This window comes from Balearica regulorum, chromosome 4 (genome assembly GCF_011004875.1).
Source record: "Balearica regulorum gibbericeps isolate bBalReg1 chromosome 4, bBalReg1.pri, whole genome shotgun sequence".
Lineage (NCBI taxonomy): Eukaryota > Metazoa > Chordata > Aves > Gruiformes > Gruidae > Balearica > Balearica regulorum.
The window spans coordinates 45,921,823-45,936,108 of NC_046187.1; the positions used below are offsets into that span (position 1 = coordinate 45,921,823).

The 14,286-nt window shown below is 41.9% G+C and overlaps 1 protein-coding gene across 3 annotated transcripts in view; it reads right to left on the reverse strand.

Annotated features, from left to right (window-relative positions):
* Positions 1–14,286, reverse strand: part of DCTD (dCMP deaminase) — a 59,888-nt gene that overhangs the window by 11,193 nt on the left and 34,409 nt on the right. For 2 of the 3 annotated variants that reach the window (XM_075751950.1, XM_075751951.1), the window contains 2 exons: positions 4,905–5,016; positions 3,372–3,507 (listed from right to left, as the gene is read on the reverse strand). In XM_075751950.1, the coding sequence (XP_075608065.1) occupies positions 3,372–3,507; positions 4,905–5,016 (248 nt within the window). Of the gene's footprint in view, positions 1–3,371; positions 3,508–4,904; positions 5,017–9,244; positions 9,363–14,286 lie in introns of those variants that run through there. The other variant, XM_075751952.1, reaches the window with a different exon arrangement.

Sequence of the window (14,286 nt, forward strand, 5' to 3'; positions counted from 1 at the left end):
GCACAGAGGAAGGGGGGAAAGGAGGAAGGGTTAATCACAGTGAATAAGAAAAGCTAAAAGAACAATGCCAGCATGTACAAGAATGTATAAACTAAACACAAATAAATTTAGGGTGAAAACTGGAAGTTTTCTAGCCATGAAAGAGTGAATCTGATCAGAGCTGTGGGATAAATGCATCCATCTGTTCTGCTGGAGCTCAATAAATTTATTACAGGATCATCTAATACACTTCTGCAAAGATAGCCTCTGGGTCCAATCCCTTGCTATGTCTATGCTGCTAAACACAGACAGGGCCAGGGACTGACCCTTGGCCCTGAGGCCAACTGGTGTAGACTGGCACATGTTCATCTTACTCAGGGCTCCATCAGCATTACATAGCACTTGGCCCTGGGTTTCCTCAAGGCTCCACGTGTCAAGAGTTCCACAGCACCACATACTTATTTTGTATGTCTCAGTTCAAAGTGCATAAAGAAGTGAGATGACTTCTTTGCAGCCCACCAGAGTGGTATTTTCACAGCATGAAACAGAGTATGTGTTGCATATCCTCCTGTATGGCCTGAGGGAGGGAGGAGGGTTAAGCATACAGTCTCAGTAGGCTTTGCGTTATAGGACTATACAGGATGACAGCCTTCTTACAGCCTTTTTTCCACCCGGCCCTCTGGAGCAGTCTTTGAGTGAGCCATTTGAAGAGCAATACTCAGGCTTTGTTCTGGGGAAAGCTAGTCTGTGGTCCAAAACAGATGGGAAGTGAGCTGATGTTTATGCCTAACCTACAACAGTACATAAAGCCAGGAGGTCAGCATTCAGATCCACGCCCAGCCCTTTTCTGTAGCTCTGCAGATGCACAAAGTAGCTCTAGAAGACATCGTCCAAGTTAGCGTTCATGCACAAGTACCATCAGCTTTACCTAATAAACTACATTGCAGCTCTAGTGATGAAGGTGCCAGCATTCCCATGATAAGCTAATGGAGCACACAGTAAGATTGTACCATCTCTGAACAAGCTAGTCAGGAAAAAACAAGGATAAAAAGTTAATTTACACAAATGCTGTGATGATTAGCAAAAGCGGAAAGGAAAACATGACAGTTTAATGAGATTGTAGCAGCAATTCTATGTGTCTCTGCATCTACCAGAATTTTTTAAAGCAGAAGATTTTTTTTTTTATATATACTTGTCTGGTCTGTCAACTGTGCTATCAAGATTAATAAGAAACTGCTAGAGTTTAAATGATCTGTGAATTACAAAATAGGTCGTTTATTCATCACAGCAGACACTTTATGTTACAAAGTTGTGATTTTTTTAATGAGGTGAAGATTCCTGGGGGGAAGGGCAGTAGTTAAACCAACTCCTAGAAATGAACTCCTCTCTCCAAGCTGTTAGATTGGTTAGTGCAGTTTTAAACATCACATATTAGAGATTTTTACTTTACTCCACATCTTCTGGAGTCAACTAAAAACATAAATAAATTCTCAGGTCATCTTGTACAAAGATTCCTCACAAATTCACACAGCATTTTTAGTTTAAATTGGCCAGCTTAGATTTGAGTGCCTGGAACACGCTCAGGTCCCAGAGAACACCCGCACTGATCTTAGTTCAGAACTGAGACCTTACAGCAGCATAAAGATACAACCAAAATCAATATTCTGTTTTCAGTACTTTATATTTAATCAATGGGGTAACACTTGTTTCCTCACCCTATAAATAACAAGCAGTCATACCAAGTTGTACCATTATGGTACCGTCATTATATGTAAAACCAGTGCTTCTGTGCTTTGCAGCAGACTTAAAATTTGGCAGGAGCTGGCCCTTGTATTGGGAATACATCTCTCACGAAAAATATTATGAAACTGTCTCAAGCTTAAGAGTTAACGTTAGAGGTTTTATTATAAATTGGTAAAGTGAACAAGGACAAAGTACCAGGTTTTTAACTCAAATATGAAACTGATGAATTATGTGCTGAGCCACTGCATATCATCTTTCACTTCAATGCTATGGGAAACCAGAAAATGTAATGCTGGTTTTTAGAGAGCTCTAGGTGAACACAGGGAACGTCAAAACTCATGGAAGTCTAATTTCTGTATCAGACCAATTGTTAGAAGTTACAAGTAAAAAATAGAATTAGTAAGCAGAGATAAATACTGTACACTGGAAAAGACTCAGTATCTCTTCACAGAAGCTGAACTCTGGTGCTCATTTCCCCCCACCCATGCAGGGGGAATGGAAATTTTTTCAGAGCACTTGTTCAGTTTTGTAATTCTTCCCCCCGCCATTCCTGAGCCCAGGACAGGCCTGAGATGCAGGACAGGATGAAGGAGCTCCTAATACCCATTTTTCATGTGCCCATGGCTCCTGCTATGTTGGTCTCACCCCACAGAGGAGCAGCCAGAGCAGGTGTGGAAGCAGAAAGATGAAGGGGGGTTTAAGAGAGCATACACTCTCTGCCTCCTTATCAGTCCTAACCACAATTTCCCCCCAACATCAGCCATTGCGGGCCACAAGGCACCTCTCAATTTCATTCCCACATCCAGCAGACAACACTCATGGCATGAAGCCTGAGGCAGCCCAGCAAGTTGTCTCCTTGATTCCTGCAAACCACGCCTGGCCCAGAGGAGTAACTGTACAGCCCTTTTGATAGGTGCACCAAGATTCAGAGAGGACCCTTCAAAGCAGGCTTGGAGAAGGCCAAACTACGCTGCTGCAAAGACAAAGGATCCAAAGCAGCACTCAGCCACATTTACCATGAAACTGTCCTTGCTTTTCATTCCTTTTGCCCATTTAGTAAATGTGAATCAAATCAGAGGCTGAAGTAAACAATCACCTCACCCATAGCAGGGTAGACGCACTGCACACCAGATGAGGCAAAAATTACTTGGAATGACAGAATGTAATCACATACTTTAAGACAAACAAAATTCAGCTCCTTAATAATACGTATTGCTTATGCCATCACCACCTGAACACTGGAATTTCCCACAACCACTGGAGTTTACAATTTGAATACCTGTATTTTAGACCCAATTATTTGTTTTGCATATACATGCTCTCTGTAATTTCTGTGGAGATGAACACGCAGAAGCAGCAATCATCTGCATACACTGCAACTGTGTGCTAATGAGCACACAGTTAAAAAAGTTTAAAAGTTTTCACTCACAATCCAAAATGGCTAATCATTTATGAACATACTTCACCAGGAAGTCAGTCCTTCATACTGTTCTCATTTCAGAGCTGTGATTTTTAACCTGATGTGCCACATATGGGCACATTAACAAAATCAGGTGAGTGCAAGAAAAAAACTGATCAATATTTTACCAGCTGAACTTTCACATATACAGACATGACAAGTCTGACTCATCAACCACAAGAAGCCTTACCATAAGGATATTTCGTGTCTAGTCTATGTGCTGCTGTTCTTGTCCAGGGTAGCGCATCATCGCTGCAGCCATTAGGCATCCCATTGTATCCAATTCCAACAATCTTGTTTTCTGAATTTACAATGCAGGCACCAACCTAAGTAAAATCAGATTTATATAGTACCAATAGCATGCAAAGTGATGTATCAACAAGAAAGATGAGACCTGAAAAGTCAGTGCTATGATTTTCATTTAAGAGACACAAGCTTCACGTCATATTAAGCCACACCATCTAGTAAGCAAGGCTACAATTGTACCTAACCGGTGGAGTTTTAAAATAAATTGGGGCAGATGCAACCCTACTACTCCTCTGGTCATGCAGTCCCCATCCCAGCCTGCCAGCACTGTTCCCTGGCCGACTATGAAGTGAACCTAGTTCAGAGAGCAGAACCGGGACAGAACTAACCCTACTAAACATCAGTTTTCTGTCAGTTCAACTCCCCAAACTAACTTTTCCAGCAGCAGTACAAGCAGCAGCAGCAAAAGAAAAGGTATGGAAGATGGAACAGAAATGCAGTAGTGTTGACCGAGGCAGAGACAGGCTCACAAACCTTTGTGGCTTGTTTACACAAATGTGCACCAAAATACCAGACCCTTTAACTCCCACTCTTTATTACTTCAATTCAAGTCTGCACAGGAACCTTTCTTACAGAATGATGAAGTGTCCCATTTTTATGTTTTCTGCCTATATTTTAGATTTATTGAAATGGCAATAATACTGATTTTAATTCACATAATGTGTGAATTTATCAACCAGCTCTTGGGTAACAAAAATTTAGCCCTAAGTGAATAATCTTTGGAGAACTAAGAGCCATCATGTACAGAAGCCAGCGAGTAATTGAGCAGACTGTTAACAAGCATTTTACGCCATGGCTTTGCTGGGATTTGCTTCCTGAACTTTTTCACACAAAGGAAGACTAACAGGACGACTGGGTCCTGCAGAACAGCATGTTTCTGAAAACATATCAATTGCCTCAAAACAATATTCAACAGAGGCACACGAAAGAAGCAAAGAATAGGGACAGACAGGGAAGAGGAGGAAGGGGAACCTGTGGGAGGAACCAAACTAGAAGAAAACTTCAGTCAACCCAAGAACAAACAAAAGGAATTTTTATACTCTTAGAGGTGAGGAAAAAGAAGTTATAAAATGCTGTGTCTTAAAAAATTACAATCTAAAACTTTCAGTAGTTTACCCTCCTCTAACAGTAACTATATTTACTGGAAAAAAGAGAGAAAATGCATGTGTTATTTTAACCTCCAGATGAAAAGAAGATTTACGAAACTCTAAGCCACAAATGTACACACAGAATTATACACATCAGGTCAGGCCCAATAAGAGAATTCCTGTACCAAAAAGTGCTGACTGTATCAAAAATTGAATAGCTATATACTGAAATAACTTTTAATAAGAAATCCCTGAAAGTGCTACATGTGCATCTGATGTGATGTGCAATACAGATTAGGTTATGTTATTCTTATATGTTGCTTTCTTACCTGAGAACTTGGATCCTTGCTTCTTTGTGCTGACAAAAAAGCTACTGCCATAAAATATTCAGGCCATTCCAAATAATCCTCTCGTTTTTTGCAGGATGCTTCATTGCCGAAACTATAGTTTATGGAAAAAACCAGCCATCAGCAAACAACACATAGCTAGAGTTATTACAGATTGTATTCTTTTAAGGTGCACAAGTTTAAAGTAACCAGGATCAGAATCTGGCTAAGAAGACGGCACATTCACTAATATTTTAACAGTAAAACCATCAGTGTTATGTGCTTTCCAGGAACTTATATATGCAACATTTCCTTTCAGGGGAAAGGCATCCAAGCGAGGTTGCAAATTTCAGTTTTAGATAAGGCAGCTGAGCTATTCAGAGCACTGAGCTATTCAAAGACAGAGCAATTTATCCTTTATAGATAACACCTTCTATATTTCTTAAGATTCAGGTATATCATGTACTGGCATTCTTTTCAACCAAACAACATAATCTTTTTTATGATGACTGCAATAACTGCAAGCCTCTAATCTAAGCTATTTTGTACTTCTGCCTACGACAAGTGCTCACTAGATTTCTATTTGGTAGCTTCCTGTGCAGTCATTTGCTTCTGCCTGTACAGTTATTGCCATGAGTTTGCCTCTCATTGCAACACTTACCAGCAAAAATCTGAGGCCATTCTGATAGTCCCCTGCTAAATTTCTCTTGAGATTATGTCCTATGAAAGCCCTCTAAAAACAGAGAGGAGATGGGTTCAAGAACTTCTCCCTTAGATATAATCTAAAAAAGTAGCACAAAAGGTTGCTTCTTTCCCTGCACTGGGGGATTTATTTGAGGGAAGGAGGGAGGTAGGGGGAAGTGATGCATCATTTTCTCTTGCCTGCTTATGGTTGAAAGACTGCTCAGACAGTGTAAGATGCAACATGGGAATTTCTGTGCTTTTCAGCTCAAAGAGAGGAAAGACAGACATCACTCTCTCCCTCCCCCCTGCCCCCCAACATATTTAAGCTTTGCAAATTTCAAGGAAAAGATCAAATTCAAATAAATTTCCCCAAACTCTCACCTATCATTGCTACACTTGAAAACCAAAACAACGGAACATCTCAAATACAGTAATTAGCCTATCAAAATACAAGGGGCACAGTACTTTTCTTGGGCTCCTCTTACCAAGGACTACAGCTTAAGACTGAGATGCCCTTCTAGCAATGTACAGCCACACAGGAAAATACATTCTAGGTAGCTGCAAGCAGCAAGACATCTCCTAGCAACACTAGTACCAGCACCTTCAGAGGACAAATAAATATTAGAAGACAAGAATTTTGTTAATTATTATTTTTATAACCAAACCCACATATTAGAGGCTTGCAGTTAACTTGTCATAAAGAGGTTACGCTATTTGAGTGAAGACAGTGTCAGCACATGCTAAAAGCGTACTTTAGAAACCTACAGGGTGCTGTTTACCAAAGGCAAATTGCTGGATTTGAATAGTTCATATATGGCATGTTACAAGTTAGCAATTTTGGTTTGTTCTTGGAATGAATGAGGATCATCTTTAAGGCCATCATTTCAACCCACGGAGGGAGAAACATACACTCTTGGTGTAACCAGCACACCTCACTCACACTTTGACAACATTGTAAATAGTGCCCAGAACTGTCAATTGTCAAAGCAAACACACAAATCAAGTATGTGATTCTGGGAGTGCCCAAACTGGCTTGAATCATTGTAACTAAAGGGTTGGGGCTATATCATACTAAGGAAAGTGTTCTTCAGCAGGAAGAAGAAATTAAAGATATGCCCTCATACCTCTCCGTGCCAAATTGCACTTTGACAGGTTAACTGAAATGCCAAGAACATGCTTCAGCTAATTCAAGTGATTATTTAAAATATCTCACAAAAGCAGATTTACAAAATCCAAAACACCACCAGACTTTAAATGATCTAATACATTCCTGACTATGTGACATTCACAGTGATGTCTTTGCAGAGGTACACAACACACAATGCAGAACTACACCGAATAAAACATTCTGGGGAAAGGGCTCCAGAAAGACAATAGTACTCTGAACTAGAGGTCATAAGATCTCCTTTTGTTAAATTATTCCCTAGCAACCCTATTTATTCAAAACACAACAAAAGCTACTATTTACTTTTCTCATAAATACAGAACTGTATGTAAGTGGAGGTCCCTCAGAGTACCAAATTCACAGGGAGAAGAGCATATCTGAAAAATGAGCAGAAGGCTTAGATCAAAAAGAACATAAAAAATCCCCTATTTAATTACTTCTACTTAACGTCACCGTGTTTGGCAAGATAATTCCCTCAAGTCAGTGCACAGGAACGCAAGAGTGTGAAATGGGTATAAAACACTTAATTTCTGATTGAGCAGAAGCCAAGGCCTTGGCTAGCAGTCAAGCACACACAGGAAAATTAAGTTGATGGATTTGGGGCAGTTGATCATCTTCCTTAGCTCATTTGTAAGTTCTAGAATTGCATGAATGAAGGCTACTCCAGAATATTATAGCTAGCTATAAAATAAGCAAATAAGGCTTATCCTTGTGATAACTCATAAGAATTTACGAATAAAAATAATGGGAACTGAAAGCCATAAAGATAACACTGCTCAGGAAGAAAGGGAAAAAAATATCCTTAAATTCTGGAGCGATTAGCAGTCTGTAGAAAAGTCTGCATAAACAGTATTTCAAAGGAAAATAGAGAAAAGGATTCTGCAATTAGAGGACAATGCCTCCCTTTTCAGTTCTTTTTCATGCATCTAGGCTTCAAGTAAGCTGTAACATAATCGGAAAAAACAAATTTCATTCAGCTACTAAAAAAAAGTCTATCTTAATGAAAAATTTAGTTGAGAATCCTAAAACAGAACACATCACCTCAAATCTTTTCATAGGACAATTATGATGGTCAGCTACACAACAAAATAGTACAACTGGGGAACTGGTGGGTATCAGACTTTTTTCTCTTCTCCCTCTTTTTCCTGTTTCCTTATCTCCTTAAGTTTTTTTTTTTTCCTTAAGTTTTTCCTGTTTTTTTATCTCTGGTGTCATGTGCATTATGTCCCTACTGTATTGTAGCAGTTTTTTTCCCCAGTATGAAGTATGCTACTGAAGATCAACTACCAATATTTTGTCACTCAACTCAAAGAATTTAAGGTAACAAAAAGAGGTAGAGCACATATTAAGAATAAAAATAAAACATTTTCAGCAATGCTTTTGTTCCCCAAAAGCTAAACAGCATATGTGTTCTTGATGACTTTCAATACTAGCTTCTTTTTTTAGTCTCATAATTTTGTTTATGATTGCTAGTATGTCAAATGAACGTGGCATTTGTTTACTTGAGTCTTGTGATCTTTCCCCTCGTATAGGTACTGAGATACGGTCATTACCTATTCCTTACTGGAAGGTAAGGTTTTGTGAGAGAGAGAGAGAAAAATCAACCTGAAAGATAACCCACCAAGCCTGTAAATATAAACACTTTGTGGAAATACAGAGCCCGAACTGAGCAGTACAAGAATATTTACCTTTATTGAATGTATTTCGCTTTTACAGCATCACTTCTTTGACTTTAATAAACCTCATATTGCTCATGCCGGTCTCCATTTCAGGAAATAATACAAGATATCCTACCTGCTTTTTTTCCTATCCCCATGATTACAAAAAATAACTAGAACAGGCCATACCCTCACGACAGGGCCTTCAGAGGCTTCACGAAACGCCTCCCCGCGGCGTTTCCCCCCGCACGGCCACAGCCGGCGCCGCCCGGGCCGCCCCCACGCACGGGGAGCCCCTTTGCACCGCGGAGCCTGACCTCCACGGGGAGCCTTCCCACAGCAGCCAGGCGCGGGGTAAGCGCCCGGCTGCCTCTCCCGTTCCACCCTGCCCCGCTTAGAGCCCCCCAGCCAAGACCGAACCCGCTGCGCGGCTGCCGGAGGAAACCAGCTTCCTCGAAAGCAGCCGGACGGTGCCCGCGGCGGATGCCGCCGCTCCCCACCACCCCCCCGCCGGGGCCGGCCACGTGGCACAGGCCGCAGCCGGCGGGACCGTGGGCCCGCCGGCGTGGCTGCCGGCCCCCCGCCATCAGGGGTGAAGCCCCCCAGGCGGGAGCGGCTCGGCCCAGGAGGGAGAAAATTTAGTCAGTCAGGAGTGCGAGAGGGAGCACGGTGCCAGTGGAACCGGGAACCGCCAGCTGACGGGCGAGAAAAGCTTGGAAACGGCATCACGCGGGCCCCCCCACGCACCCGCGGCCCCGCCATGCCGCTGCCCCCTCAGAGTAGCCCTCGGCGGCAAGGAGGCGAGCCCATGCGCGGGCCGGGCCCGGGCAGCGTACCCGTTAAGGTGACGGCTGGGGTGATGGCCGCTCATCCCGTCGCGGCCCCGATCTCTTTCGCCGCTTGGCGCCAAAGCGGCAGCGGGCGGGGAAAGGGGCGGACGGCGGGGAGGAGCGCAGCGGGGGGGGGGGGGGGGGGGGGGCAGGAGGGTGCCGCGCCGCCATGTCGCGCCGCGGCCCCCGGGTGAGGGCGGGCGTGGGGACACCGACGGCCCCCGGGCCCCGACAAGCGGGTGGGAGGCCGGCGGGCCCGTTTTAATGCACCTGCAGTGCCCGGGAACTGATGTCGCTGACCTAGGGGAGGCCACTTTAACCCCTCGGCTTCGGCGAGCCCCCGCAGTACTTTAAATGAAGTTACTTTAATACACGTTCGCGTCGTTTTCAGTTTTCTGACAGATGCCGCTTCAAACGTTATGCTTTGACACAAGAATGCAGGTTTTCGCCCAGCTCACGCTCTTGAAGTAAATGCTATTTATTAAAATTTGGCATTAACATATTAAAATGTCCAAAAATCTTTTTTTCTCTGGATATGAAATCGATGTGGAAAGTGAGTAATGGTATATTAATACCTCCAGCTGCTGCCAGGTTTTAGAAGTCTCCCAGGATGCTCAGGTAGCTGAACATATATATATATACAGCCCACTACAGTGCAAAATAAGTGGTATAATAATAAATGTTGTGGTGTGTTTGTGGCATGGTGTGTTTGTCCTCCTTCTGTGAGGAGCTGCCTACCCTGGCTGGCTGGTTGCCACAGGGGCCTGCCTTTATGGAAGCACTCAAATGGCACAAAGGTACAGATGTTTGCTCCACGGGACTGCAAGACATCAGGTGAAGACTGCCCAAACCCAGCCGTACGTGTCCGATTCGGTTCCCACTGGAGGCAGTGACAGGTGCAACAAATTCGATGCGAGCAACGATGGACAAAAGGAAAACACTTTGTCTTTGAGAGCATCCCTGAGAGGGATTTGTGCGCACAAGCCGTGCAGCTCGCACTTGCATGTGTGCTGCACCATTGATCTGAACGTGGTCACCAGATGTGGCTGAGATAATGGTTTCCTGCAGCCTGGTCAAAAATCTTCCTCTTCATCTAGGAGGATGCTTCGGGTTAGGAAAAAGGACATTTTTGGGAAACTGGGCACACAGTAGTCCTCTCAGAGAAGCTGTCTTTATAGTTCCCCCTTGCTGGCCAGGTGCACAAGTGAGTACACCAGGTAAATTAGTACACCAACATGTGTGCAAGACGGCTAAGTCAAGGAACTGGCCATGCTCATAGCTATTCTTGATGCTATGCCAAAAGAAGCCTTGCAGTGATGAAAACAGAGGAACACACTGCTAATACATTTTCATATTTAGATTGCTGTATCAGCTATCTTTTTTCTTTTTGAAACTGACAAACCATCTAGTATGAAAATGTTACTTTATTTCACAGATACTCCTATTCAGTTGTAACCAGAAAACTTGGCAAAAGCAGCCTGTTACAGTTCAACTGACAAGTTTTCCAGCCCTCAGAGTGGGAAAACATATAGCTATTTCAGTTTGCAAGTCTTCTATTACCACAATTTCATATGGACAACAAATGTTCATGTACGGTTTGTTAATGAATGAAAAGGAACAATTTAAATGCAAGAAAAAGAAAAGAAATTTAATGAAAGTAGCATCACTCAGGAAAGCATAAGCCTGAAGGTGAAATGAAAGGCCTGATTATGGTTGATCACGAAGAGAGTTAAAGAGCACTCATTTAATTAATCTGGAGAAAAAAAATAGCATAATTCAGTTCAAAAAGTTTTCTACTATCTGAATATGTTTCTGCACTCTTGAAATATGAATTAAAATTAATAGTGCTACAATTACCGATGCCAAATTTGTTATTTTTCATAATTAAGATTGTGAGAACAAACCGTAACAACTACTAACCTTTAAAAAGCAGAGCTTATATGCTCATACATGGTGAATGACGGATTTTCTATTCTGTGAACACTGATTAGGAGTTCTTACAAACTATTCCCTTCCTCTGAATTTATCATGTTTTCCAGCTAATATCTATAAATTAGCCAGAACAAAATTCAAAATAATACAATCCCCATTTCTCAAGAAGAAACCAAACTAAGATTCTTGTTCCCTTCTCCTTCTCTCCTATCATAGAAGAAAAAAATATACAATGCAAAATAACTGCTTATATTAGTAAGCCACGAGGTTTTAAATTTTGGAGTGTGGTTTTTAACTTTCTATAAAATTATGTAAGATTTATATTATTTTTGAAATGCAAAACTTAAATGCTTTCGTTATGCTTAGCAAATAAGTTTCCATGATAATTTGAAACTACTCTTATAGCTCCATCTGTTAAGTCCACAACTGTATAATCTTTTAATCTTTCAAATGTTATTGACTCTTCTATCTTGTTCTTCCTCAAAAATCAGACCAACAACATTCAGCATTTCTAATAATGCAGCAGTGATATACAGCCTGAGAAGGAAAACTTTTGGTGAAATTTGAGTTACTAGACTCCTATAGTGTTGCTAAATGACACATTTTCTGGAAACATAGCTACATTTTGGGTTTCTCCTGGTTTTTTTTCAGAATTATACTGAAAACTCTTGTGGCCAAGTTGTGACTGCTCTTCTGGCAATGTCCTGTGGAAGCGGTACCTGGCAGGACATGCACACATCAGAAGTAGATTATATGACTACAGATATCTAGAGAAAGTTACACCTGGATTAGGTGAGATTTAGACCAGGATCCTGTGGTCTAAACATAGGGTTGCACTGAGGGCAGGTAGCTTGACTCGCTACAGGTGTGGGGCAAAGTCCTGCTGCCTGACAGGTTCCATAAGACTTCTCTGGCAGCTGTCTGCTTTGCAAAAGCAGCAGCTCCTCTGGATCTGCTGTTTGAATCCTCCTCTCCATTAATTCTGTCTTACACTGCAATCTAAAAGATAATTTGCACCCTTCACCTGTCTCAGGACCATTCAGGTCTCTGTGACAGAACTGGAGTGCTCTGACTCAAAGCCCCGGTTAAGACAAGCATGCACTCCAATAGGCTGAATTTCTTTTAATTTTGTATCTGACACTCTAGCCCTGTCCTTCCACATTCCTCTTTTATTCCACAAAAGGAGGATGTAGGTGAAGAAGCATGGAATGCCTCAGGTAGTCTTTTATAGGTTATTTTTGTTTGTCCCTCATTTCCTAGCTGAAAGTCCCAAGCATGGATTACCATGACCTTGTTGTATAGATGTCAATAAACAATCTGAGATGATTAGAAATATTTTAGATGCTTTTATTAATGAGAAGGGATACAAGTTTGAAAGACATCCTAAATATATAACCATCTGTCAAGATGCTTATATTTTTAGCTTATTGCTTATGAAATTTTCACATCATCTACCTTTTGTCAACGTTGATAAAAGCAACCTAAGTTGAGTTTGGGCAACCCCCAGGTTTCAGACTCCCTCCTCACTTTCTTGCTGCTTGCCAACAAACTCTTTTGACTTTGTTGGCAAGCAAGATCTCTCCCCAAATGTGTAAGTTGTCACTCAGAGAGTAATGTTTGCTATTTGCCAGGATATGGAGTATGCAATTTGGTAGACCACCCTGAAATCACTCTCAAAACTTAAAGGAAAGTAAAAAGCAATTGCTAATGAGCTGATGTCTTTTTCTCTGATAGAATTAATTTTTTAGGAACTAATTACTGGATTTGAAGAGAAAGACAAATAAATAAATATGACAGTGTCTTTATATCTTAACATCTGGTTCTTATCTGTCTTTCAGAGAAGTATTGCTCGCTGACAGGATAATTTTCATAGTCAGAGAAAGCAAGTCTCATCTTCCAAATACTTTTCCAAATAGGAACTTCTACTTGAGTTAAACTTTTCCTCCTATACTTGCTTACACACTGAGAACATATTAAGTACAAATGCAGCTGCTGGTATATGCCACAGTTCTCAAATTCTATAGTTAATTTAATCAAGAATATGAATTTGTGGCCTCCTCACTGATCAAATGACATTTGTTGCAATGTCAGGCTTTGTTCTGTGAACAAAGGCCTATTGATGGAACCCTCTCCTCTCCTCTCCTCTCCTCTCCTCTCCTCTCCTCTCCTCTCCTCTCCTCTCCTCTCCTCTCCTCTCCTCTCCTCTCCTCTCCTCTCCTCTCCTCTCCTCTCCTCTCCTCTCCTCTCCTCTCCTCTCCTCTCCTCTCCTCTCCTCTCCTCTCCTCTCCTCTCCTCTCCCCTCCCCTCCCCTCCCCTCCCCTCCCCTCCCCTCCCCTCCCCTCCCCTCCCCTCCCCTCCCCTCCCCTCCCCTCCCCTCCCCTCCCCTCCCCTCCTCTCCTCTCCTCTCCTCTCCTCTCCTCTCCTCTCCTCTCCTCTCCTCTCCTCTCCTCTCCTCTCCTCTCCTCTCCTCTCCTCTCCTCTCCTCTCCTCTCCTCTCCTCTTTCCTCTTAGATTTCAACGGCTTATGTATTACCTTGCCTTTCTATAGCAACTGTTCTTGAAAACCAGAATCAAGTGCTGGATTTAAGTTTTCTTCCTGTCCAAGTTAAGACACTATTTTGAGTATCACATTCTGTCTTCCAGACTCAAAATTTTCTACAGATTACTAACTCCCTAAATCAAAGACTCCCTAAATCCCGCTTCTCACCTTGGTGAACAGCAATTAGCGTTTTCTCTGAGAGCTGTCTTTTATTTGCACTTTATTCTGACTGGGGTCACAAATGAGTATATAAATAATACTCTTTAAACAGTCTTCTATTCCATTTTTAACATTACAGCTATTTTTCATCTCTGCTGAAGTTTTTATAAACATATTTGTTTTCCTAATTTTGACTGTTTTCTTCTTTTATTTATACTGACGGTTCTAATTATAGGCAAATATTATCTTCCCAGTACCCTGATCACCTCGCCATTTCTTTGATACCAGTATATTCTCCACCTAGATTTGTTCTTTCTCTATGTTATTTGCTGATGCTTTCTCTGTTTGTTTTTTTAATGTTTGTATCTATGTCTCTGACCAGTCCTCTACTTCTGAAACTCCTTCTTCCATTTATACC